The sequence below is a fragment of the Corythoichthys intestinalis genome, chromosome 11, assembly GCF_030265065.1.
Source record: "Corythoichthys intestinalis isolate RoL2023-P3 chromosome 11, ASM3026506v1, whole genome shotgun sequence".
NCBI lineage: Eukaryota > Metazoa > Chordata > Actinopteri > Syngnathiformes > Syngnathidae > Corythoichthys > Corythoichthys intestinalis.
In genome coordinates, this window is record NC_080405.1 from 4,136,023 (window position 1) to 4,163,953 (window position 27,931).

At 39.3% G+C, this 27,931-nt stretch overlaps 2 protein-coding genes across 12 annotated transcripts in view; one reads left to right on the top strand and one right to left on the bottom strand.

Annotated features, from left to right (window-relative positions):
- tctn1 (tectonic family member 1) overlaps positions 1-26,282 on the top strand; it is a 60,279-nt gene extending 33,997 nt beyond the window's left edge. Inside the window, exons 10-14 of one of the 2 annotated variants that reach the window (XM_057849514.1) lie at positions 4,103-4,191; positions 4,270-4,407; positions 4,504-4,657; positions 14,478-14,609; positions 14,692-26,282. In XM_057849514.1, the coding sequence (XP_057705497.1) occupies positions 4,103-4,191; positions 4,270-4,407; positions 4,504-4,657; positions 14,478-14,609; positions 14,692-14,838 (660 nt within the window). In that variant the 3' untranslated portion in view covers positions 14,839-26,282. Of the gene's footprint in view, positions 1-4,102; positions 4,192-4,269; positions 4,408-4,503; positions 4,658-5,852; positions 7,401-14,477; positions 14,610-14,691 lie in introns of those variants that run through there. The other variant, XM_057849515.1, reaches the window with a different exon arrangement.
- Positions 1-27,931, bottom strand: part of hvcn1 (hydrogen voltage-gated channel 1) — a 59,571-nt gene that overhangs the window by 5,437 nt on the left and 26,203 nt on the right. For 5 of the 10 annotated variants that reach the window (XM_057849538.1, XM_057849535.1, XM_057849537.1 and 2 more), the window contains 2 exons: positions 24,602-24,833; positions 24,381-24,493 (listed from right to left, as the gene is read on the bottom strand). In XM_057849538.1, coding sequence (XP_057705521.1) covers positions 24,381-24,493; positions 24,602-24,833 — 345 coding nt within the window. Of the gene's footprint in view, positions 1-5,648; positions 17,332-20,169; positions 23,121-24,380; positions 24,494-24,601; positions 24,834-27,931 lie in introns of those variants that run through there. The other 5 variants (XM_057849540.1, XM_057849541.1, XM_057849533.1 and 2 more) reach the window with 5 other exon arrangements.

The window sequence follows — 27,931 nt, forward strand, 5'->3', positions numbered from 1 at the left end:
TTAGTTTTTTTAATCTGCCGTTTAGCCCTGCCTGTCATTATAGTGCTCTAGCGTCCCCAGCTGGAGGATGATGTCGGCAGGGTCACAATTTCAGCTGATTTAGAATTCAGCCCATTCAGGGGACGATTCAGAACGAGGAAAATTGCGACAGAGAGAAGCAAAATGTCATTGTTTCAATCCCTCTAAAATTTTTACTGGCTATTTTTTTATCGTACTATTTTTCCCCAATTGTTGAATAAATGGTATGGTCATGACAAATAACAGTCTTGTGTTAAATAGAATATGAAATATTAAAAATGCTTTTATTCACTATGACGGAGCAAAATTACTGCATAATGGTCGAAGCTGCAGACTTCTTCAAGCTCCCAAACAGTATTTTATCCCACCGGAGTTAGCCAGGCTTTTGTCATTTCCCTGCCCCGACTTTGGAGATGGAAGAAAGAGCGTTAACAAAACAGCTAGCTGACATGCCAACCTGAATCGAGCGTCGTTTCCAAGTTTTTTCTCGCCTTTCGAAAAACGACATATCACACAAAACTAACCCAGCTCATGTCAGGCACGGTGGCAGGGTTGATTGTCTTCACTGATCGGCCAGCCCATGTCAGTGGACAGGCAGCTCAACGCCAGGGAGAGAAGGGGAAACGCCAAAAATGTAAACAAAACAGGAGTAGTATTATCACCCACAAAATGCAAGCCACCTCCCTGATCATGATCCCATTATTGTACATTATATAAAACACGAAGCTTACTCACTTCCTTGTCCTTCCAATGGTTCCTCGGTTGTCGGACTTGTTTTGCCCTTCGCGGTGAACAAGAATCTTTTGGAAATCAAAAAAGCCTAACACCACTCTCCCTGGTGAAGCAACAAAAATGCCTGCAGCACATTGGGCTGGTGAGATGCAAAAGATAAATGAATTAATCCGCAAAATCGGCTGAATCTGCAGTCCTTCAGAATAAGTAAGGCTGTACTGTGAAGATGATTAGTCCGGTAACGTCACATTGGCCTTCTTCTTCAATCCAGACTCTGGCCGGAAGTAACCCATTTTCATGGCGTGGGATTTAAAAAAAATTAATAAATATATGGATCGCTTCCACACACATCCAAGGGGTCCATTTCATTCAGGAGCATAAAATACCGCGTGAAATATGAAATAAACATGCTTTTTCCTGGCATAAGCACTTTAAGGTGCACCATCCATAAATGAATTCATTTTCATACATAGGGTGCACCGGATTATAGGGCACATTCATGCATCCCCGCATTGCATTTATTGTTTGTTCATCTTTCCTTTATTTCAAATGTCTGTTTATTGATTTGAAGCAATCAACATCGACAATTAAAATAGAAAAATGAGTACCCAACACTGTTTTCAACAACTACCCCCCCCCCCCAAAAAAAAACCTACCTCCTTACAGGTGTCACACACATCCAAAACCAAACTAGTACAACGCATGAATTGTCCAAAGCCAAAGTGCAAAAAAAAGGCAGTCACTATATTTTATGGTATTGAAATGCAAAACTGAAAATATGTAATTATACAGTTTAGGGGGGGAAAGGTGGGGGAGCTACTCACAAACAATCTTGGTGTATTTTCGAACTCAAGTGGATGCCAATATTTCTTTAAAAAAATAAAATAAAAAACATTTTCATCTTATAAGTTAATGAATATTTGCTAACGGCAATAAAGGTGAAGAGTTTGAACATTAAATATCTTGTCTTTGTAGTGTATTGAATTAAGTATAGGTTTAACATAATTTGTAAAACATTGTATTCTTTTATGTATGTTTAACTCAACGTCTCAACTTCATATTGGGATTGTCTACTTGTGTAATATTATAGGCCACACCCTCCAAATTTGATTAGAAAATGGTTGTAACGCTTTAATTTGAATGCTTCTCAGAACACTGTCATATTCTTGACTGTTGACTGATGAATGTTTATGACGTTGTGTTCTAGCCCAAAGTGACATAACTTACCAAATGGCAGTTGATGACGTCTGTCATTAGCATTCATTCATATTCATGAACGACAGTTTTCAAGCATGCATGATATTCTGCGTATAGTCTTGTATAGTCGTATAGTCTAAACAAACAATGAACAAAGATGGCAGTGACAATTGGCCCGTGTGGGCTACATGTGGCCCCTTCTTGGCCCGTTTCAGAAAAATCCCACAACTGTCACTGGTTCACTGTCAAAACACACCACCTTAAAACTAGTTAAATTCCCATGTTTTCAGTGTAAAAATACTAGTGATAAGTGAAATTATCTGCTAGTGCTTCAAGTAAATTTTACTCAGATATCTTGAAATGAGAACTATAGCTAGCTGAAAATAAGCTTGACAGACTTATTTTAAGCAATAAATTAGTGTAATGAATCTTTAAAAAAAGCTTTATAATGTCAGAAATGGTTTTAAATCAAGAATATATGTTGTTCAAAACATTCGAATTTTTTTATTTAGGTGAAAAATAACTTTTAGACAACCAAATAGTAATATAATTAAAGTAAGTGGAATAATCTGACACATTAATCTAGGGGTGCACGATATCCATTTTTTGAAACCGATATCGATAACTTTCTGCTCCTCAAGGCCGATACCGATACGATAACCGACGATATTTATACAATTTTTCAATGTATATTCACCTGAATTTTTGAACACCTGTAGGTAAAAATTACTAGTGGTTGATTCCGCATAGATTTGCCTTTGACCGAACCAGAATTTTCATGATGACATCAACATTATTACAATGAACAAAACAAAGACAAGAACAGTTTTGACTTCAAATAAAGTGCCCATATTATTTTTTTCAAATAAACATAATTTGAGTCAATCACAATTAATCAGTCAATTTCATTGACGATGTGTTCTCCTAAACAATGAGCACTGATCTTAAACAAACATAAACCCAACAGGTATTGTGGTTTGTCAGCAGATAAAACAGGAGAGGAGACTTTCGTTGTCTTGGTCCATGAAACAACTTTTTTAACCTGGTAATTATAGAACAGCAAGCCTAACAGCAAGCCTATTTAAAAACCAAAAGGCCTCTCAAGAACTTGTAAACATAACACTGTAAAATGCAAACATTTGCTAATTGCCATAGTAAGGTTTATATCTCAGTGAAGGAAAAATACGGCCTCTAGAACAGTAACAAAACTTTGCATACTGGCAAAACAGGAGTGGAAACAAACGCACATATCGCAATCCGACACCGTGCCAAAAATATTATTAATAGGCCCGATAACTTATTGTTATCGGATTTATTGGGATGGCGTCATAATTCCTGTTATCGGTCCGATAATTATCGTGCACCTCTACATTAACCCATTAACTAGTTTTTAGCACTCAAAACAAAATTATTTGACTAGATATAAGAAAAATAATCTAATTAAGACATTATAAATTTGCAGTGTACAGTAGTAGAGTGACGATGCTGCTGTAAGCAAGCAACATAGCTGAACTTTAAAGGTGTAGACAAACGGTACGAGTGGTAGCAAAGCCGCTAAATTTTGTCAAAAGTAGCCTAAATTTGATCAACCCACCCCCAATGCATTTTTCTCCCCCACTGAGTCTTTGAAAATAGCCCAACTGTGCAGGAAGCTGCCCAATCTGCAACACTAGTCATGAGTATGACAGTCATATGAAAAGTTTTACGAGAAGCATTCATATAAAACATATACAACTTAACTGAAACGGTATTTGTAGAAACTGCAGCAGGGGAAAAAAGTAGGACTTTGTAATCTAAAAATGACTGTAATTAACAACTTTGAACTGCTCCTACGACTTTACTAATACGACTTTAAAGTACTTTAATTGCAATTTTTTAAATTAATATATATTCTGCTGTAAACTCTGTTAAAGTACAGTAATCGTCATTTGACTACAGTAGCCGAAATGCTCCAACACAATAGGTTCAAAGTCGTTAGGCGCAACCAGAATTCATACATAAAGCGCACTGGATTACAAGGCGCACTGTCAATTTGCGGGAAAGATTAAGGATTTTAAGTGTGCCTTACAGTCAGAAAATGATGTACATTACCTGTTGGCCATTTTTGCAACTACTACTTTATTCTTCTTTTTTTGTATTTTGTATCATTTAATAGGATTCAATAGACAATATACCAGTACGTAAAAGTGGAAATCCAGGTTATGCTGTTGGACTTCCTATTTTGTCTGGACAAGCAATTGCTGAATATCCTTTTTCTGGTCTGAACAGTTGTAGACAAGCTTCATTTGATTTCCCTCTGTAGTCCTTAACAGCTGTCCTTACAGGAATGCTGCTGAACAGCAACCCAGGTGACAGACTCTCTCTTCTCCAGAGTTCTGCTAACCACAACTGCATGAACAGCCCTCATCAGCGCTCTCCGGTCTTGTTTGGTGTAGAATCAATGTCTGGCTGCACATTAAGGCATTATTGGTGTTTTCTATTCAGCAAAAACCCCATCACCTCACTTTTGTGAAAGGATGCTTGGAGTATGTGACAGATGTGTTCTGTCTTTTGCAGACTGGAGGATACAACCAACTGCTCTCTTGTTTCCCAAATAATTCTTGATGTTCTGCAAGGACAAACCTATCCACAATATGTTGCTAAATTTGGAAACTCTGCATTGGAAAATTCCCTAGAGTGGTTGACCATCAAGCATGCTAATAATAATAAGGTAAGCCCGATCTAAAGCTATTACACACATCCAGAAGTCTGTACAGGGTGGCCCAAAAAAAAGTTTACACTCAGTCAGTGTTGTTAATAACGGCGTTACAATATAACGGCGTTTGTAACGCCGTTATTTTTTTCAGTAGTGAGTAATCTAATTAATTACTTTTCTCATCTTGGCAACGCCGTTACCGTTACTGAGGCGGGAAAGGCGTGCGTTATTATGCGTTACTAAGTTGGTTGAATAATAAAAGTCAGAGAGACGGACTCACGGAGACGAGAGAGCAGAGCAGGAGTGGGGAAGACGCCGTTGCAAACGCGGTGCTAGGTGGCTCCAATAATACCTGACTGTAGCCTACAAACTACGCCCACATGATACAGTAGATATAACATATTATACAACTAGATGCATATGATAGACACGGCTGCATTGGCAACACGTTTTAAGGACTACATGCGTTAGTAAACAGCCGCCATCTTAAAGCAGGAAACCTCACAGGAAGGCTCTGTTGTAGAGATCCTTCCTAGCGATCCTATTTTTTTTTTTTTTTTTTTTTTTTTTTTCTATCTAAAATGGTCCTAAATCGGCAAAATCTTGACTTAAATCTATCTTTAAATGATGAAACAGTTTTAAAACTTACACATGTTGAAAGTAGACAGAAGGGAACCAATGCAATAGCGGGAGCAATTTTAACAACTTTAACGGTTGATTCACAACTTTAAATGACTTCCACACATAACAAAGGTTACTATCTAGTTATCGCAATACCCTTGTGTCTAGTTAAGTGGAGGGTAAAGAATTGGGCTAGGGCCAATTGTCCCAAAAACCCATTAAACTTCACATTGTGTGACCTTTTTTTTTTTTTTTTTTTTTTTTTTTTTTTTTTTTTTTTTTTTTTTTTTTTTTGAGGGAAAAAAAAACATGAAAATTATCACTAGTTACTTTGCCAAGTAACTAATTACTCTTAAATTCAGGTAACTGAGTTACTAACACAATTACTTTTTGGGAGAAGTAATTTGTAACTGTAATTAATTACTTTTTTAAAGTAAAATTAACAACACTGCACTCAGTTGACTGCTTGTTTAAAAGCCATTGAAACATATCTAAATAGGTTGTCATGCTTAAGTGATTCATTAAGGTCACTCAATGCAGCTGGTAATCTCTCGTCTCTACAATTCCTGTGCTTCTGCTGAAAATGAAGAAAACTTTAGCTGTACCTGAATTGCTGCGTGCCGGTCTGACACCTACTGAGATTGCAGCAAATCTGAGAATATCCAGATGTGCAGTCTACAAAGTTAAAAAGAAGCTGAAAGATACTGGAACAGCCTCATGAAAACCTGGGTCTGGAAAACCCTATCTGTGCGGACCAAAAAGTTGATTGACAAGGTGATATGTGGCCACCCCAGAGTCCAGATCTCAATCCCCTGGATTATAGCATATGGGCAACTGTGGAGGACAGTGCCTGTAAGAAGCCACAAACTTCTGTGGCAGCCTTGGAGAGGTCCATTGTTAGATCTTGGATAAAGATGACAGGATCCTACATAAAGAAGACCTGTCAAGCGTTCCGCAGGCTCCTGGAGGCTGTTGTGACACTTAAGGGAGGACACATTGAAAAATAGAGTGTACTGTACATGTTCTTTACAATAATATATAATTTGTGATTAAATTCTAAAATGAATAAACATGGCATTTAAGTTGTATTATGGCAGTGTAAACTTTTTTTGGGGTCACCCTGTAGTATTGCTTTACATTTACTTGAGTACCTTTTGGAGAAAAATGTACTTCTAAGAGTAGTTTTACAACGCCATACTTGTTATTTTTACTTGAGTAGATATGTGAAGAAATGCTACTCTCCGCTACTTTGGCCTACTCTTGACTTTTTACATTTTTCCTATTTATTCTGAATGTTAGATTAACTTTTTTGCCAGATGCCCTCTGTGGCTCTAACAGTTTCACCAATGAGATGTCACAACAATAAGCACGACTTAATTATACAAAACAGACAATACAGTCACAATACTGTACAGTACAGTAATATATACAGTGATACAATACAATCACATGACTACACACAAGCTTGCAGTCGGAAATACTATGATCACGCCGGCCTGTTCAATCACGTGGAGTCTTTAATGCACCGTAAAAAACAAACAATTTGAAACAGAGTGCTACATTCCTTGAAAAGATGGATTTCGACCACTTTCTCAGTTTTGGCACCAATAGGCAAATGGAAAACCTGAGATATGGTCGTTGTAATTTTATAGTAGGAAATATGTGTTCTGCAATGAAGGGGCCCTCGTGCTCTTTGAATTGAAGACATTTAATTTCTGTAGATTTTTCTGGTCGGAATGAATTATTTTTGTGTTTTTTATGGTCATGTAATCAGTTATATACAGGGGTGAAAGTGGGCCGGAACGGTCCGGAATTCTGTTCCGGTGTAAAATTTAGGGGCGGAATGGTGCTTTGAAGCCGAAAATTTGACAGAAACTGTCAAGCCTCAATGTTTAAAAAAAAACAAAAAAAACCTGCCAGGCTGCTGCACACATATCTCCAGGAAGAAAACAATCTACTCACGTCAGATTTACATACGTAAACAACAAGCCTAATAAAGTGCTTGTGTAGCGTCATCCGTTTCCATCGATATTAATTAATTATTTATTCCACGGAGTTCTCCTAGCGAGTGCATCTGAGTGAGATTGAACATAATAAGGTTTTAAACCATTTTTTTCACGGCAATGAGGTCCATAAATTGTTGTCTCAAATGTGATACATTTGGCAATATAGTTAATGTGCACTTTGGACACATTTTTGTTGTACATTTGGCTTCCTTTTCATTTCCTTATAATTTGAAAAAAAAAAAAAAAGTTTGCGTTATCTTTAAAATATACTCTTTATGTATATTTTTTGGGGATGACCACTCTTAGTTGAGTTGTATTGTTTTGAAGTAACAATACTCTTGAGTAAAACTTTTTGTTACTCTGCCCACATCTGCACATATTAGGGTATTATGATTATTCAATATTGAGAGCAAAATATTGCACAAGTATTTGCATTTAGGCTTAAATGTTGTACTTTTGTTACCGATAAAATAGAACTATGTACTGTATTTTATTTCTGATCCCATTTGAAAAATGCCATGTCGGTGTCGTTCCTGAAATTCTGAGATTTCTTAAAGGGCCACGAAAAAAACAATGCATTGCTTTTTACCTGTTAGGAAATAGTTTAATAAAAATGTCATTTAGGGAGATCAAAGAGAAAGAATGATTTGGAAACCGTTTGTGAATACTTTGCTATTTTTTTATTGAAATGGATAAATCAGAAATATTAACATATACTGGTCGTTCTCAAAAAATGTGCATATTGTGATAAAGTTCATTATTTTCTGTAATGTACTGATAAACATTAGACTTTCATATATTTTAGATTCATTACACACAACTGAAGTACTTCAAACTTTTATTGTTTTAATATTGATTATTTTGGCAAAAAAGTCAAGAAAAAACAAAAATCCGGATCTAAAAAATTAGCATATCATGAAAAGGTACGCTAAACAAGCTATTAACCTAATCATTTGAATCAACGAATTAACTCAAAACCCCTGCAAAAGATTCCTGAGGCTTTTAAAAACTCCCAGTCTGGTTCATCACTCAAAACCGCAGTCATGGGCAAGACTGATGACCTGACTGCTGTCCAGAAGGCCATCATTGACACCCTCAAGCAAGGAGTTAAGACACAGAAAAAAATTTCTGAGCGAATAGGCTGATCCCAGAGTGCTGTATCAAGGCGCCTCAGTGGAAAGTCTGTGGGAAGGAAAAAGTGTGGCAGGAAAAGCTGCACAACCAGAAGAGGTGACCACACCCTGAGAAAGATTGTGGAGAAGGGCCGATTCCAGACCTTGGGGGACCTGCAGAAACAGTGGACTGACTCTGGAGTAAAAACATCCAGAGCCACCGTGCACAGGCATGTGCTGTAAATGGGCTACAAGGTGCTGCATTCCCCCAGTCAAGCCACTTTTGAACCTGAAACAGCGGCAGAAGCGCCGGACCTGGGCTACAGAGAAGCAGCACTGGACAATGAAAGCTAATTTTGCATGTCATTCGGAAATCAAGGTGCCAGAGTTTGGAGGAAGACTGGTGAGAAGGAAATGCCAAAATGCCTGAAGTCCATTGTCAAGTACCCACAGTCAGTGATGGTCTGGGGTGCCATGTCATCTGCTGGTATTGGTCTACTGTGTTTTATCAAGGGCAGGGTATATGCAGCTAACTATCAGGAGATTTTGGAGCACTTCATGCTTCCATCTGCTGAAAAGCTTATGGAAATGAAGATTTTCATTTTTCAGCATGACCTACAGTGCCAAAACCACTGGTAAATGGTTTACTGACCATGGCATTACTGTGCTCAATTGGCCTGTCACCTCTCCTAACCCGAACCCCATAGAGAATATGTGTGATATTGTGAAGAGGAAATTGAGATATACCAGACCCAACACTGTGGATGAGCTTAAGGCCGCTATCGAAGCATCCGCGGCCTCCATAACACCTCAGCAGTGCCACAGACTGATTGCCTCCATGCCACGCCGCATTGAAGCAGTCATTTCTGCAAAAGGATTCCCGACCAAGTGTTGAGTGCATAGCTGAGACACTTTTTTGTATTGCTCGGATGTAATATGCTAATTTTTTTAGATAGTGATTTTTGGTTTTTCTTGACTTTTTTGCCAAAATCATCAAACTCAGGTGACTTGAAGTTCCGCTCTAAAACCCCCAATTTGGCCAAATTTTAAAATTGTCCTATATGCATGTGTGATACATCATTGGAAAGCTTAAAATCTGAATTTTCTAGGGGAAGAAAAAATTGTAACAGGATGGCATTTTTAAAAAAATGTTTTTTTAAAAATGCCATCCTGTTACAAATTTTACAAAACCCTAACTGGTGGTGGGAGCAGGCGAGAGCAAAATTAAAGACGCCATAATTTTAACGAGATATTATCGCGTACTTACTTACCTCTTTTTGATCCAAAAACTCCATGTAGCATGTATAACAGTGTCAAGACACCGCTGTGAATGGCCACAGTCGGATTTTTTGAGGATTTTATGGGTGAAACATGGTAATATAACAAGGGTCGCAATGCAGAAATCGCAGACATCAAGGAGTGGTCGAGATTTTCATTTTCACATATTTACCCTTTTAAACGTTTTTTTTTTTTTTTTTTTAAGTAAATATTAGACATCAATTAATGATTCTAAGCTAAAATGACAGACATTTCGATTAATAAATACGATTACTTACCTTCTTTTTATGGCTAGGTTGAAACAAAAGCGGTTGCGCAACGTCTGTAAACGGGGGTGTCCAGGGTAAAGCGGACAGATTAAAAATAGTTCGGGGGCTAAATGCACCATGAATCTGCTACGGCAGCATATAGACATATTGTTGTCAAACACAACAGTTCTTTTGGCTTAAAATACAGCAGTTGTTTTTAAAGAGGAGTGCAAGAGCAGAAACTGTTTTTTCAGTCTTGTCTGTGTTTTCCCGCCATATATATAATTTAATTATTTTAATGGCTGACCTGGAGAGCGTTATTGTTGACAAGTGTCTGGCAGTTGAAAGGTTAAGACCCTCAATAAAGACATATTTGGGACATCAGATTGGCTTCAAGATCAGAAAAGTCTGGGAGGTCGATAGATGACAGCATTAAGCAATCCTGCAGTAAGTAGAAACCTTGCAATTGGTTAAGCACAATGTAGAAACTGCTAAATCGCACAAATAGTGTAAAACAAGAAAGGAAGAACGTCAACAATGAATTCTATTTTATTATTGTAGACAAACAGGATTAATAATAGCACATACACAACATCGCTCACACATTCGGTCAAGTCACATTTTTTTCCTTAAAACCAGCCGCTCACAGAAGTTTATGTTCTCGGCTGGAATGAATCATTTTATTTTTTAAAGTATCAATACACAAACAGTCTGAGAACAATTTACACTGGTAATGTAAAGATCCCCTTTATTTGTATGGCTGTGTTTATTACCAAAGGTGGATAGTAACGAGTTACATTTACTTAAGTAACCACAGGAACCATTTGCGAAAGATGTACTTCTAAGACTAGTTTTACCACACTATACTTTTACTTGAGTTTATTTGTGAAGAACAGAGGGAGGTAGAGTAGCCAAAAATATTACTCAAGTAAGGGTACAGTTACTTGAAAATATTACTTAAGTACCGCAACTTTCGGACTGTAAGGTGCACCTGACTATAAGCTGCACCCTTAAAATTTGGCATGAAAACGGTGTTTGTTTATAGATAAGCCACAGCTGTCCTGTATTATGGGATATTTACACCAAAAGATATTCACCGGTAAAATTGCGGCATTCACAGCGGCATCATACGACTGTCATAAGACCAAATGAACCACAATGAAGCTTTGAACCAATTGGCTGCAAAGCTTTCTTGCTTCATTTGGCCATCACTGCTCCCTTGGGAGATGCTAACCCAAACCAAGCGGCTCTTTCAAGTCTCTTCCTCGCCTTTTGGACACGGAAAATCTCACAAAACTACCCGGACTCATGTCTCACACGGTGGTGGGAGTGATTGCTTTAACCAATCAGCCAGCCTCCGGCGGCGAGCAAGTTTCAGCGGATCCACATCCAAGCGGTCAATTTCATTCAGGAGCATATACCACGTGTATTACGAAATAAACATGCTTTTTGGTGTCATACAGTGGGGCAAATAAGTATTTAGTCAACCACCAATTGTGCAAGTTCTCCTACATGAAAAGATTAGAGAGGCCTGTAATGGTCAACATGGGTAAACCTCAACCATGAGAGACAGAATGTGACAACAACAAAAAAATCACATTGTTTGATTTTTAAAGAATTTATTTCCTCAAATTAGAGTGGAAAATAAGTTTTTTGTCACCTACAAACAAGCAAGATTTCTGGCTGTCAAAGAGGTCTAACTTCTTCTAACGAGGTCTGACAAAACTCTACTCGTTACCTATATTAATGGCACCTGTTTCAACTGATTATCGGTATAAAAGACACCTGTCCACAAACTTAGTCACACTCCAAACTCCACTATGGCCAAGACCAAAGAGCTGTCGAAGGACACCAGAGACAAAATTGTAGACCTGCACCAGGCTGGGAAGACTGAATCTGCAATAGGTAAAACGCTTGGTGTAAAGAAATCAACTGTGGGAGCAATTGTTGAAAATGGAAGACATACAAGACCACTGATAATCTCCCTCGATCTGGGGCTCCATGCAAGATCTCACCCCGTGGCGTCAAAATGATAACAAGAACGGTGAGCAAAAATCCCAGAACCACACTGGGGGACCTAGTGAATGACCTACAAAGAGCTGGGACCACAGTAAAAAAGGCTACTATCAATAACACAATGCGACTCCAGGGACTCAAATCCTGCACTGCCAGACGTGTCCCCCTGCTGAAGCCAGTACATGTCCAGGCCTGTCTGCGATTCGCTAGAGAGCATTTGGATGATCCAGAAGAGGCCTGGGAGAATGTGTTATGGTCAGATGAAACCAAAGTAGAACGTTTTGGTAGAAACACTGGTTCTCGTGTTTGGAGGAGAAAGAATACTGAATTGCATCCAAAGAACACCATACCCACTGTGAAGCATGGGGGTGGAAACATCATGCTTTGGGGCTGTTTTTCTGCAAAGGGACCAGGACGACTGATCTGTGTAAAGGAAAGAATGAATGGGGCCGTGTATCGAGAGATTTTGAGTGAAAATCTCCTTCCATCAGCAAGGGCATTGAAGATGAGACGTGGCTGGGTCTTTCAGCATGACAATGATCCCAAACACACAGCCAGAGCAACAAAGGAGTGGCTTCGTAAGAAGCATTTCAAGGTCCTGGAGTGGCCTAGCCAGTCTCCTCCAGATCGCAACCCCATAGAAAATCTGTGGAGGGAGTTGAAAGTCCGTGTTGCCCAACGACAGCCCCAAAACATCACTGCTCTAGAGAGATCTGCATGGAGGAATGGGCCAAAATACCAGCAACAGTGTGTGAAAAGCTTGTGAAGAGTTACAGAAAACATTTGGCCTCTGTTATTGCCAACAAAGGGTACATAACAAAGTATTGAGATGAACTTTTGGTATTGACCAAATACTTATTTTTCACCATGATTTGCAAATAAATTCTTTCATTAAACAATGTGATTATTTTCTGGGTTTTTTCCCCACATTCTGTCTCTCACGGTTGAGGTTTACCCATGTTGACAATTACAGGCCTGTCTATTTTCAAGTGGGAGAACTTGCACAATTAGTGGTTGACTAAATACTTATTTGCCCCACTGTATACACTTGATGCATTGTTTGTCCAAAGAGTTGAGTACCCTCTAGTGGAGAAAACATTTCCTATTATGAAACGCAAAGGATCATATCTCCTGCTTTCCGTGGTCAATCGGTGCCAAATAAAAACTGGGAGAGGGATTAAAATCCGCGCTTCCAAATCATGTTGACGGCTCCCCTCTATGTCAAATACTTCTTTCTTTACGGTGTTTCAAAGACGCCACATGATTGAACAGGCCGGCATGGTCATAGGACGGCAATTTTGAGTCTGGTTGGTATAATGGAGTCATGTGATTATTGTTGCGATGTCTCATTGTTGAGACTACTTCAGCCAGTTGGTGTCTCTGGCAAAAAAAACAACAAAAAAAAGAAGAATACCTAATATGTAAAATAAAGAGGAAAAATGTGACGACTAATGTAGCCCAAAGTAGCGAAGTAAGAGTAGTGTTTCTTCTTTACAAATCAACTCAAATAAAAGTAGAAAGTATGGCTTAGCAAAACTACTCTTAGAAGTGCATTTATCTCAAAAACTTACTCAAGTAAAGGTAACTGAGTAAATGCAATGCGTTGCTACCCACCTCTGGTGTAAAAGAAATGTTACTTTGGGCAACAATGAGTCATTACAATTTCCCTTTTTAATCTACATATTAGATTTGACATTTTTGCCAGCTCAGTGGCTCTACCAGTTTCACCAACGAGATGTCGCAACAATAATCAAATGACTCCATGATACCAATCAGACGTAACAATACAGTCACATGATTGCAGTCACATGGCGTCTTTGTTATAAATAAACTATTTGACGCGGAGTGCTGCCGTCAATATTACTCGAAAGCACCACTCCCAGTTTTTATTTGGCATCTATAGACCACAAAAAACCAGAGGTATGATCATTTTAATTTTATAGTAAAAAAAAACTCTCTCCTCTAAATGGCACTCAAGCTCTTTGAATTGGTGATGTTTCATTTCTGTGGATTTTTGTAGTTGGAATCCGAAGATTTTTTTTTAGCCCAATATGGTCATGTGAGATATACTAGTACCTTTTCATGATATACAAATTTTTTTAGATCGGGATTTTTGTTTTTTCTAGACTTTTTTGCCAAAATCATCAATATTAAAACAATAAAAGGCTTGAACTACTTCAGTTGTGTGTAATGAATCTAAAATATGTGAAAGTCTAATGCTTATCATTACATAATATACACAGTATGCTATTTTTTTCTAGAATATATTGTACAATAAAATAACAACAGCTCATAGAGAGGACTTTATGACAAATGAAAGAGCATTGTTTAAAAAATTAATCTGACATTGTAAGCAGTTTACTTGAGAATATATTTCACGGAATACTTTTTTGCTTGTACTTGAGTACATTTTTTGGGTGACCACTTATAGTTTAGTAATATTTTTAAAATGAGGCTACTCTTACTTGAGTAAAAATTTTTTCTACTTTTACCCACTGTTTATTACATATAAGCAAGCATCTACATTGAATATTGCATATGTTTGTTTTGGCAGGGTACACAGATTTGCAGTATCCCATTGTCACTTGATTTAAAGATTAAATGGACCAAATATGGACTCCTGTGGAATCCCCAAATTCAGATTGTAAGCATCGAGCAAGTAATCCTGACCAATACCACCAGTTTGGTAAGTGATGCTATGAATTTAATATGATTTGGATCAAAATACAACAGACTTTGATATATTCTTTTATCTTTTTGTTTTTTAGGCGAATTTCATCAGAGGGAGTGATGCGATTTCAATTCGGAGTTCAGTGAGCTTCAGAGAAATTTCTGCTGCTGCTCTTCCTGGTTACAGAGCTATACCGACCATCAATGCCAAGCTGCCCGTTGACTTTTTTTTTCCATTTGTTTGATTCAGCTTGTAAGACTGTCAACTCACCAAAATGATGACTTTCACTACAATTACAGTATAGTTGAAAATAATAGCATCTCTAACCGGATTTTCTTTTTACTTTTTTTTTATTGCTACATGGAACACAAGTTACTGGTAGGTGCGGTAGATTCTCAGAAAACCAAAAAGACCTAGCATTCATCATACACACACACACACACACACACACACACACACTTATGGCTCTGCAATTAGGCAATTATTGTAGTTGAAAGAGGTGTGTTAAAAAAAAACAATGTCTGCTGTTGACAAACTTAAAAGTATTTTGTACAATGAGAGAGACTTCGCAGTACCATGCATAGTATGAAGTAGTGCTGCAACGATTAACTCGAGTAATTCGATAAGGAAAAAAAGCGTCAAATCAGATTTTGTTGTTTTGAAGATTTGTTTAATTAGAGTGACGTTGTAATGGTTTGTTTTGAAAGTGTTTGCATCATAGACTTCATAATGTATTGACGGGACAGGGGGCACGGGGCCGATTTATAGGGGGCCTATCTCTGTGTTTCCACTTGGTCAGCATTGACGAAGAGCTTTTTGCGTTGAAAATTCTTGTGAAATTTCTTAAATCCTGGAATTCTTTATAGGTATGGAGGTAAAACAGTCCCAATTCCTGGTTAAAAGAAAAAAAAAAAAAAAAAAAACGTGCAGTTAGCATTTATTTTACGTAAATATTGCGAACCATGATGCTAGTCAGTACGCAAATTAGCAGCCGCCATATGTAAAATAAGAGCTTTTCCTGTTGAAAATTCTTATGAATAAATGCCTAAATCCCTGAATTCTTCCTAGATATGGAGGTAAAACCGTCTCAATTCTTGGTTAGAAGAAGCAACAACAACAAAAAAGTTAGCAGTTAGCATTTATTTGACGTAAATATGTCGAATGTGCTGCTAGTCACTGTGGCAGCCCCTTAGTACAACAGAGAGCTTTTTGCGTTGAAAACTATTGTGAATAAATGCTTAAATCCCTGAATTCTTTATAGAGATAGACATAAAACAGTCTCGATTCTTGGTTGAAAGCAAAAAATTGGGCAGTTAGCAGTTATTTTATGTAAATATTGCGAAGTATAATACCAATGCTGTAGCGGCTAATTTCTCCTTTTGGTTTTTTTCACGTTTCAAAATGCATGCATGGTACGCAAAAAAAAAAAATATATATATATATATATATATATATATATATATATATATATATACTGTATATATACATATAATCCTCGAACAAATCACTCCAGAGACAATCCTTCCTGTTTCTATGCAGTACAGCTTTCCAACTTTTTCGACCTAAATCCTGCGTTAGATTGCTACGTGCGTGTGTTTGAGAATAACTCCTCTTGATGTGGGCAGGCCCCCTACTTGAAGGCGTGGCGCAGTGTATGACGGTTGTGACCCGTCAATATAATAATGAAGTCTATGGTATCGTTTCGTAATTCAAAGGAAAAACATATTGTATAAAATAGTTTTGAGTTTGTAAGGTCAACGACAGACACTATTTCAACACACCCCATTTAAATGATTGCCCAATTGCACAGCCTTAAGCGTGTGTATATGCTAAATACGTGATCTTGTTTTTTTTTGACAATCTACTGCACCTACTGTAACTTGTAGCAAAATATATATATACTAAAAACCTGGAATTATCTGGTTAGTCACATTGAACTGCTATTATTTTGAACAATACTGCAGGTAGTAAAGTTAAAATATATTGATAACAAAAATATATTGATAACAAAATGTGAACTCAAAGATGAGGTCAAACAAAGGTCAAATGATGCATATATTAATATTAGGGGGTGTCCCGATCACATATTTTTGACCCGAGTCCGAGTCACCTGATTTTGAATATCTGCTGATAGACCCGAGCCGATATCTTTTTTTTAATTGAACTAAAGTTTCAAACATGTTAAAGTATTGTACTTTTCACAGTACTTCCTTTTCCGCTGTTGCAGAGTATAAAACGTAATTATTTTGTATCTTTTTGCAATTCCAGTGTATTTCTAGATTATTGTTACTTTTTAATCCTTAAAAAGTAAAAAAAAAAAAAAATTGGGCGTGAATGATGTAAACGATGATGGGCATATTTGATCATATCGATCATCGTTAATTTTGTTACCAATCACCAGCTGGTGACCAAAAACAAGTTTGGTCGCACTGCTGAGCTAGCATGACGGAGGTGAGAGGCTGTACGAGCATGAAGCAAAAAATCAAATATATTTTTTTAATTCAAAACCCGATCCTTTTCACCTGATTCCGATCCTCTGAAAAAATACACAATTGGCTCAATTTCCGATCACTTGATCGGATCGGGACATCCCTAATTAATATATCCTGACCCCCTCCCCCCTCCAAAAAAAAAAAAAAGAAAAAAAATGATGATACAAACTCACATCGAAATTCATAAATCAGAAGTCTATGCCATGACTCTTGAGAAGTCCCTGAAGTTTCTGGTTGTCTTGTTGCTAGGACAGATGATAACAAGCAAACAAGTTAATTTTTATTTTGAGATATCCGATACCAATGCATTTCTACTAATGTCTTCATTACGACATACATTGGATGCATCTTGGCTTCTTTTTCTTTTTACTCAAATTGGCTAAATAATTCCTAATAACTACATATTGCAATGTGAGTTTGTTGCTGGCAGACTGTTAAAAGCTTTGAACTGCAGAGCTTAGGTTTACAATTTTGTACTTAGTACCATTGTTCTTACATAGGTACAAACATACATACTGTACATTAGGCTTTGTAGATTTTTTTGTGTTTGACTAAAATGTGGTTGAAATTCAACTTGACGTCGACTAATCAGGGAGGTCACGTTGAATTTTTATTACTTTTTTTCTCCTTTTCAACTTCCATCCATCCATCCATTATCTTCCGCTTAGTCCGGGGTCGGGTCGTGGGGGCAGCAGCTTTAGCAGGGAAGCCCAGACTTCCCTCTACCCAGCCACTTCAGCCAGCTCCTCAGGCGGAATTCCAAGGCGTTCCCAGGCCAGCCGAGTGACATAGTCTCTCCAGCGTGTCCTGGGTCGACCCCGGGGCCTCCCACCGGTGGGACATGCCCGGAACACCTCTCCAGGGAGGCGTCCAGGAGGCATCCGAACCAGATGCCCGAGCCACCTAAACTGGCTCCTCTCAACGCGGAGGAGGAGCGGCTCGACACAAAGCCCCTCCCGGATGACCGGGCTTCTCACCCTATCTCTAAGGGAGAGCCCAGACACCCTGCTAAGGAAACTCATTTCGGCCACTTGTAGCCGGGATCTTGTTCTTTCGGTCACGAACCACAGCTCGTGACCATAGGTGAGGGTAGGAACGTAGATCGACCGGTAAATCGAGGGCTTCGCCTTTTAGCTCAGCTCCTTCTTCACTACAACAGACCGGTGCAGAGTCCGCATCACTGCAGACGCTGCACCGATCCGCCTGTCAATCTCCCGCTCCCTCCTACCCTCACTCGTGAACAAGACCCCAAGATACTTGAACTCCTCCACTTGGGGCAGGATCTCATCCCCGACCCGGAGAGGACATGCCACCCTTTTCCGGCTGAGGACCATGGTCTCGAATTTGGAGGTGCTAATCTTCATCCCAACCGCTTCACACTCGGCTGCGAACCGCCCCTGTGAGAGTTGGAGGTCATGGCTTGATGAAGCCAACAGCACCACATCATCTGCAAAAAGCAGAGATGCAATGCTGAGGCCACCAAACCGGGCACCCTCAACGCTTCAGCTGCGGCTAGAAATTCTGTCCATAAAAATTATGAACAGAATCGGTGACAAAGTGCAGCCTTGGCGGAGTCCAATCCTCACTGGGAATGAATTCGACTTACTGCCGGCAATGCAGACCAGACTCTGACACCGGTTGTACAGGGACCGAACAGCCCTTACCAAGGGGCTCCGTACTCCCGGAACACCCTCCACAGGACTCCCTTAGGCACACGGTCGCACGCCTTCTCCAAATCCACAAAACACATGTAGACTGGTTGGGCGAACTCCCATGCACCCTCGAGGACCCTGCCGAGGGTGTAGAGCTGGTCCACTATTCCACGGCCGAGACGAAAACCACACTACTCCAGCACCCCTGAATAGACTTTACCGGGGAGGCTGAGGAGTGTGATCCCTCTATAATTGGAACACACCCTCCGATCCCCCTTTTTAAAAAGGGGGACCACCACCACAGTCTGCCATTCCAGAGGCACTGTCCCCAATGTCTACGCGATGTTGTAGAGGCGTGTCAGCCATGACAGTCCCACAGCATCCAGAGCCTTTACGAACTCCGGGCGGATCTCATCAACCCCCGGGGCCTTGCCACCGAGGAGCTTTCCAACAACCTCAGTGACTTCAACCCCAGAGATTGGACAGGCACCAACTACCTTACGGCTACAGCTCCGATCGGCCGCCTCAACAATGGAGGTGCGGAACATGGCCCACTCGGACTCAATGTCCCCCACCTCCCCCAGGACAAGGGAGAAGTTCTGCCGGAGGTGGGTGTTGAAACGCTTTCTGACAGGGGATTCTGCTAGACGTTCCCAGCAGACCCTCACAATACGTTTGGGCCTGCCAGGTCTGGCCAGCATCTTACCCCGCCATCGGAGCCAACACACCACCAGGTGGTGATCAGTTGACAGCTCTCTTCACCCGCGTGTCCAAAACATGCGGCCGCAAGTCCGATGACACGATTGCAAAGTCGATCATCGAACTGCGGCCTAAGGTGTCCTGATGCCAAGTGCACATATGGACACCCCTATGTTTGAACATGGTGTTCGTTATGGACAAACCGTGACGAGCACAGAAGTCCAATAACAGAACACCACTCGGGTTCTGATCGGGGGGGGGGGCCGTTCCTCCATATCTCGCCCCTCTAGGTCCCAGTGTCATTGCCCACGTGAGCGTTGAAGTCCCCCAGAAGAACGAGGGAGTCCCCAGAGGGGCTACTCTCCAGCACACCCTCCAAGGACTCCAAAAAGGGTGGGTATTCTGAGCTGCTGTTCGATGCATAAGCGCAAACAACAGTCAGAACCCGTCCCCCTACCCGAAGGCGGAGGGAGGCTACCCTCTTGTCTACCGGGGTAAACACCAACGTACAGGCGGCAAGCCGGGGGGCAATAAGTATGCCCACACCGGCTCGGTGCCTCTCACTGTGGGCAACTCCAGAGTGGAAGAGAGTCCAACCCCTCTCGAGAGGATTGGGATTGGATTGTCAGGGGTTTAAAGCCCCAGACAACATAGCTCCTAGGATCATTGGGACACGCAAACCCCTCCACCACGATAAGGTGGACTGCATATCCAATCAGATTTTGACTCATTCAGGGGCTTGCAGACAATCAAGACTTTCAAAACTGCCAAGGTAAATTGGGAAATTCAGATATGGCCTGGTCCCAACTGGGTCCAGTACTTTGATTTTGAAAACAATCACAGGAGGAGGAATGCTTTGAAATATATTTACTAATGATTTGCAGTATTTATGCAGAACAGGTAACGCAGCTCCCTGATTAGAAGCCCTAGGCGAAAGTTACAATATGTATTTTTTAAATATTGTATAATTGTAAGTATTGTATTATATTGTATTGTACATTGTTGTGATTTTTCTTTGAATGAAAATATTTTTTGGGATTAAATGATTCAGACACAAATGTCCTACCCATAATATGGCCAAAACAAAAAAAGATTGCTTCAATAAAGTCAATCAAAGAAAACATTTTCAATTAAAATAAGTGTTCCAATGCAAAATGTTGAGTCTCAAATATATATTTTTTTGCGTTCAAAATTTTTTTTTCAATGATTTAAAAAATAGTTGTTGATTGAAGTGTTTTTTTAATACATTTTTTTTGTTTGAAGTAACTATTTTTTAAATTAAATTATAAGACAGAAATGTAAAATGTTGCCCAAACACAAAAAAACATCAATCAAAAAAGTGTTTTCAATTTAAAAAACATCTATAATCCATGAAAAGTACTGTTCAAATGCCTCAAATTTACACTTTTTTCTTTGATTTTTTTTTTCTTTTCAAATTGAAAATATATATTTTTGATTGAAGCAATTTTTTAAATTAAATAATAAAGACACAAATCTACCTCCCTACTGTTAAGGCCATACATAATTTGGAATCTTTAGCACAACATAAAGGTGAGCTAATGGGAATGATAACGGAGTTCATATATGTTTGTATGTATTTTTTCATTATTACTGTATTTTCATTGTCTCATTCCCAGTAAATTGCCTGGCTACCTCAGTTAAAGCAAAACAAATGACCTATTTTGTCCATTAACTGTTTTAAAATGACAAATATCTTTAATATGGAACAATTGGGTAAATAAATAAGTGAAATTTACATTTTGACGGTGCGTGTATTCTTCATCAGATTATGCAATTCAGGAAGAGATAGCCATACTGTTCAGCGCCATTAAGTGTTGTCATCAAGGACCAGAAAATTTGATGCAACATCAATCAAATAGTGAAATGCCAGCATACACCAGGCACAGAAACTCATTTCATATTTTTATATTCCCCATTCAAATAATCATAGCAGCTACTTTGATATCCTGGTTGTATCAAATTGTTTGGTGCGTTGCCCTACAAACAGTCTTTTGTCACCTCAAAAAACAGGGCAATGGACTGACTGCAGTCCAGGAATTGGCGAGTCATCATTGGCGAACAAAAATCTAAAATTTAACTCTGTATTTGGTGTCTCCTTGTTTAAACATTTTGGATGACGTTTGTCTACCTGTGAGTAGGCGGCACCATATTTTATTTATGCCTCACTGTTAAAAAAATAAGGATTAAATGGTACTGAAAAAAAATGGAAAATTGTTCTTGAAAGTCCTTGAAAAGAGGAATTTGGATATGAAAAAGTGTATGAATCCTGCATTACATTGTCACTTATGCACATAAAAAAAAGCAGTTTCTCTGTAGCGAGCATGGAGGTGGGGCACAATGGGGAGCGCCTGGTGGCGCCCGCACCCATGGCATCCGGCCGGGCACAGCCTGAAGAGGTAGAGTGGGTTCTCCTTCCCATGGGCTCACCACCTGCGGGAGGGGCCAAGGAGGTCGGGTGCGCAGGCAGCTGGGTGGCAGCCAAAGGAGGGGTCCTTGGCGATCCGATCCCCGGCTGCAGAAGCTGGCTTTTGGGATGTGGAATGTCACCTCTCTGGTCGGGAAGGAGCCCGAGCTTTTGCGTGAGGTTGAGAAGTTCCGACTCTATGTACTCAGGGCCGGATTATGGGGGGTTTGGGCCCCAGGGCCAGGAGTTTTCAAGGCCCCCCCCGATCAGAACCATAGTGGTGTTTTATTGTTGCATTGTCAATAATGAACACCATGTTCAAGCATAGGGGTGTCCATATGTGCTCTTGTCACCAGGACATCTTAGGGCGTAGTTTTTTTTTTTCTTCTTCTTAACCTGTCCTGTTCAGCTGCCTCACACATAGAATGGAAATCTGAGTGTCCGATTAGTCGGAACAGTTTTAATGTATCACATGGGAGTATGACATACTCCCATTGTGATCATTGAACGTGCCTCGTTTATTAGGAGAAAGCAGTGAATGTGAAGGGTTTATGGGGGACAGAAAAAAAGAGAATAAGAGAGAGAGCGAAGAAGCACAAACAACAACAAGAAATACATTGAACGCCTACACTAACTATGAATATGTTGATGCCATCGTTAGCTAGCTGTATTTCCAGTTGACACCCTGTGGGGGGGCCACAGCACCAGCAAGAGGTCCACCATCATCCCCCCAGGATCCAGGGTAGTCCCCTGGGCCATCCACGCCCCCATCGACCAGCTTTCAGGGATGGCCCTAGGCCATACTTTGATGATTGACTTTGTACTCACGTCATCAGACTTGCAGACCCATATCTTGGACACTCAGGTAAAGAGCTGTCAATTCATCACCACCTGTGGGGGAAAATGACAGTCCGGCCCGGCAGACACAAACGTTTTTTGAAGGTTTGCTGGGAACGCCTGGGGGAATCCCCTGACCGGGGGAGTTTTAACTCCCATCTCCGGCACAGCTTCGCCCATGTCCAGGGAGACGCATAGACCAAGTTTCGCGGCTCTATTGCCGAGGCGGCCGACCGTAACTGCGGCCGCAAGGTGGTCAGTGCCTGTCGTGACGGCAATACCATAATCCGCTGGTGGACACCAGCGGTGAGGGATGCCGTCAAGCTGAAGAAGGAGTCCTGCCACATCTTTCTGGGGTGCAGGACTCCTGAGGCAGCTGATAGGTACCGGTTGGCAAAGCAGCATGCGGCTCGGGTGGTCACTGAAGCAAAAACCCAGGCATGAGAGGAGTTAAGTGAGGCCATGGAGAATTATTTCCCAATGGCTTCAAAGAAATTTTAGTCCACCCTCCAGCGTCTCAGGAGGGGAAAGCAGTGCACCACTAACACGGTGTATAGTGTGGATGGGGCGCTGCTGACCTCAACCTGGGATGTTATGAGTCGGTGGGCCAAATACTTTGGGGGGTTGGATGAGATCTGCTCAGAGTTCCTAAAGGCTCTGGATGTTGTGGGGTTGTCTTGGTTGACACGCCTCTGCAACATCGCGTCGACATCGGGGGCAGTGCCTCTAGAGGGGTTTTAATATTAAATTATTATAACTCAAACTAACATTTATCTTTTAAGAACTACAAGTCTTTATGTCCGTGGAGCTCTTTAAAGCCTTAAATTTAAATGATTGAATTTAAGATTTTTTAAGAACCGCGGATACCCTGGTTTAATGTGAGGTTCCGCGCCCGCGGCAGTGATTAGAGCAAGACAGAGTTAACTACTGAAACTGCTGCTGTTAGGTTGTTGAATCAATAATATTACAAAATGTCGTGAGTTAGATTGTCTCTTGTGTTGTTAGATCCAGTATGCCGCCGTCGTATGTGAGTAAATGAAGCCAATTGTATTGTTTGTATTCTTTGTTGATGAGACGTAACTACTTAGCACAGAGCGCTAAGCTAGTTAGCGATGATGCTAATTAGTGTCTTATGTGTCCATTTCTATTGTGTTTTGGACAATCACTTAAGGACTTGAGTTATTGTTGGATAGTAAAGTTGTCTCGTTTCTTTTTATAAAGAAACCACACACACAAATCCAATCATAGAACAGCTCTCCTTTCAGCTCAAGTTGTAAATTGTCATAAGAAAATTGATTCTCTCCTCCTCTTAATTATTTTTATTTGTGTTGTTTAGTTTGTTTAAAGAAGATAAATGAGTCATTGACACAATTCATATCAGCGCTTTGCCCACAAAAAAAAAAAAAAAAAAAGTCAATCAGCTGCACTTTTTTTATTTGAATGAACAGGACTTTTGTCCGATTTGTGTACTGATATTATTTAGTTTTATACTCAGAATCTTTAAAAACATTACAAAATTACTTGTAATATGCCTATAACAACTTCAAGTTCAGTTGGGAAGGTAATTGAAAAAAGCGACATTTACCTGATTCATCTATTTATCGTTTAAGTAATCGGCCGATGAATCGATTGTAAAAATAATTGTTAGTTGCAGCCCTGAAAGTAAGCAATGCATACTTACTAGTTTATCAATTTGCTGTTGCAGTTCTGTGACTCTTTGTACGAGATGGTCATAGCTCCCCTTCAGCTTGTGCATCTTCTGTTCAGCACGGGTTTTTACTGACACTAGAATACCTGCAAGAAATTCAATTAAACTAAATACACCAGATGCTAAGATGTCTTTTAACATGATAAACCATGTTCTTACATTCAGCAACAATTGGGTTTAGTTTTTTTACCCACCATTGATGATTCTTGCCACCCTCCAGAGACGCAGGAGAATGAGTAGACCCATTCCATCAAATACGTCCTCATGGAAGAGGTATACGATGTCCAGCACAAAAGAAAGTATCACCACCAAAGCATCAAAGACCTCAAATTTATGCTGGAAGAACTCAAGGCGATAGGCAAACAGTTTGCCACCGATCTCCAACATGAAGAATGTGAGAAGTGCCAGGCTTAGGTAGTGAAACACCTGCCAAGTCAATCATTCGTTACCATAAATATTGTCAGTTTGGTAGTAGAGCTTACATTCAGTGAGAAAAAAAAATATTTGATCCAACTGCTCATTTTGTGATTTGGTCTACTTAGATTAAAATAAATGAAATGTCTATTCTTGTGGTCTAAAAGGGAATTGTATTTTTGCTAACATGTTAATAATTCCAGACATGCCTGCTTCTATTACTTTAGAACGTCATAAAGACATAGGTGGAGTTTGACTTTCGGGCCGGGGAGCACAACATGTTGATGACGCAGTGTCAGCAATAAAATTAACTTACAAGAATATGTATAATAATAAGTTTTAAATGAACGTTTTTTTTGTTTCCCATCATTCTTGGGGTGAATTCGAAATCAGGCTGCTCAGGTAATACTTTTTGCCAAGATCGTCATCCATTGAAAATGGTACACCCGCCGGTGTCGTGCCAATGTAGTTACCCCAGTCAAAAATTGTATCCCCTGGAAGGAGCCACATGGAGGTAGATTTGTGTCTTCATTATTCCATCAAAAAAATGTGTTTGAATGGAAAAATAAATTTGAAACAAAAAAATGCATTTGAAAGCTATTTTTCTTTGATTTTTTTGTTTTGACTGAAGTCCTTTTTTATTTATTTTTTTTAATTCTTTTTTGATTCAAGTAGTTGTTTTGCATTTGGGCCACATTTTGGCTAGGACATGTGTGTCTTTATTATTCAATCAAAAAATAAGTTGCTTCAAACAAAAAAATATTTATTTTCAAACGAAAAATCATTTCCAAAAAAAAAAAATTCAATTATAGAAAAAAGTTTTTGGAAGCGAAAAAATATTTGAGACTCAAATATTTGTATTTGAACACGAACTGTAATTTTTAATTTAAAAAGTTTTCTTTGATTTCAGCAATCCTTTTTGTTTTTGGGCCATACTGTATTATGGGTAGGACATTTGTGTCTAAATCATTCAATCCCCCAAAAAATAATTGTCAAACAAAGAAAAACATTTGAAAAATAAAATTGCCCCCCCAATTTTTTTTTTTTTCAAACAATATGCAAAGCAAATTACCGTTTAAGGTGCTAGTCACATGATCTGTTCGAAAAATAATTTTGACCCATTATGAAAATCTTTTTTTTGTTCATTTCATTCATTTTTGTGGTTTGCTCTAATGATTTACAATTTTTATACATATATAGGAAAGTCAATTACATGCAATGACACTTTTCGGCCACCAGGGGGACTCCGCTTATGCATAAAGATATTAAAACCATAGTGTACCAAACAATAAAAGACATTTAAAAGATAAGTGCATGAAAGGAATGTTTGCGTGGGCGTACAAAAGGGCCCCTGTATCAGTGAGTGAGTGAGTGATACGCAGCCTGGTGACGATGACCCACAGCAGAGACGATCAGAGGTGGGTAGTAATGCATAACATTTACTCCGTTACATTTACTTGAGAAACTTTTTGAGAAAATGTACTTCTAAGAGTAGTTTTACAAAGCTATACTTTTTACTTTAACTTTAACTAGATTTGTGAAGCAAAAAAAAAAAAAAAACGCCAGTCTTTCTCCACTACTTTGGGCTACACTAGATTCGTTACATTTCTCCTCTTTATTCTGCATTTCAACTTTATTTTTGCTAGAGCTGCCGAAAGTAGCGCTACCTGTTTCACCAATGAGATGTCGCAACTAGGCCTGTCGTGATAATAATTTTTTGTGGGCGATAAATTATCTCATAAATTATTGCGATATGCGATATTATTGCGCCCCCCACCCCCCAAAAAAACCTTTTTTTTTAACCAATTTACAATAGATAGATGGATAAATACAATAGATCAAGTACACCCATTCAAACACAATAAATGTTCACTCTTAAATTCAAAAGCGCTTTTTAAGAAATCACAACTAAAAACAATAGACCCTGCCTCGTTCAAGTAAAAGACAACAATATTAATACCACACAGGAACACTGAATAAATAAAATGTCCTTTTCAAGAAAAAATAAAATTGCACTTCAATAACAACAGAGAAAAATAGAGTAATTAAGTAGCAGCAACAAAAATTTGGCTTCAATAAGTATCAAACAAGATTAAACAGAGGTAAAACGGTCTCGTTTCTCCAGCAATGTAGCGGACTACAGGGAACGCAGTTTTGATCGGTCTCGTTTGTATTTCTCACATCAAGCGAAGACCTTCGTAATTGTCGACTGATGTGACGAGGAAGGCTCGGCTTGTTGCAATGCTTGTTGCAATGCAGTTTTTCTTACCAAGCAGTGAAAACTAAAGAGGGTGATAGTGTTTCAAATGAGCATGTAGATTTGTTGTGTTGGCCCTCATTGTTGAAACAACCTTCAAACACATTTTGCAGACTGGTTCATCCTTTTGGCTTGCCTCGCAATTTTCATTTTGGTTTAAAATCAAAATATTCCCGTTGTGGTGTTTGGCTTGGTAATCAGGATTTTCCGTCCATTTTTGTCTTCCTCACTCTGCTCACTCATTGCTGTGCGCCCTGACAGTGCACTCAGTCCCACTTCCCTCCATTGAATGATGGTCATTCAAACACAAATGTATAAGACGAACATACCCAGAAGTCAATAAAACAGAGTGAGTCCTCGTCACAGCATATTGCGTAATTGGTAACAAGGAAGCCGAACTTTTAACAGCACGTCTGCCGCACATCTATTGTTCGCGCACGCACATGTGGCGATAAATCAAATAGCAGCAGGTAATCACCGCCTTCATTTTTATTTACCGTGCGATACATGGAATTATTGCACATCGTGACAGGCTTAGTTGCAACCAATGTAAAAAAAAAAAAAGGAAAAAAACTTGTTTGTCAGAAATGTTCTGAATTCAAGAATAGATATTATTCAGAACATTATTTGAAAGCATTTTTTTGTAGTATGGGGTTAATGAGAATTAATAGTAATATTTGCTTAAAGTAAGAGGAATAATCTGACGCATTAATCTGTTAACTAGTCTTTAACACTCAAAACAAGATGGAGAAAATTATTTAACTAGATTTAAGAAAAAGTATCTGATTAAGACATTATAAATTTGCAGCGTATCCAGGACTGGTTAAAAAAACACACACAGAGAACAAATCTC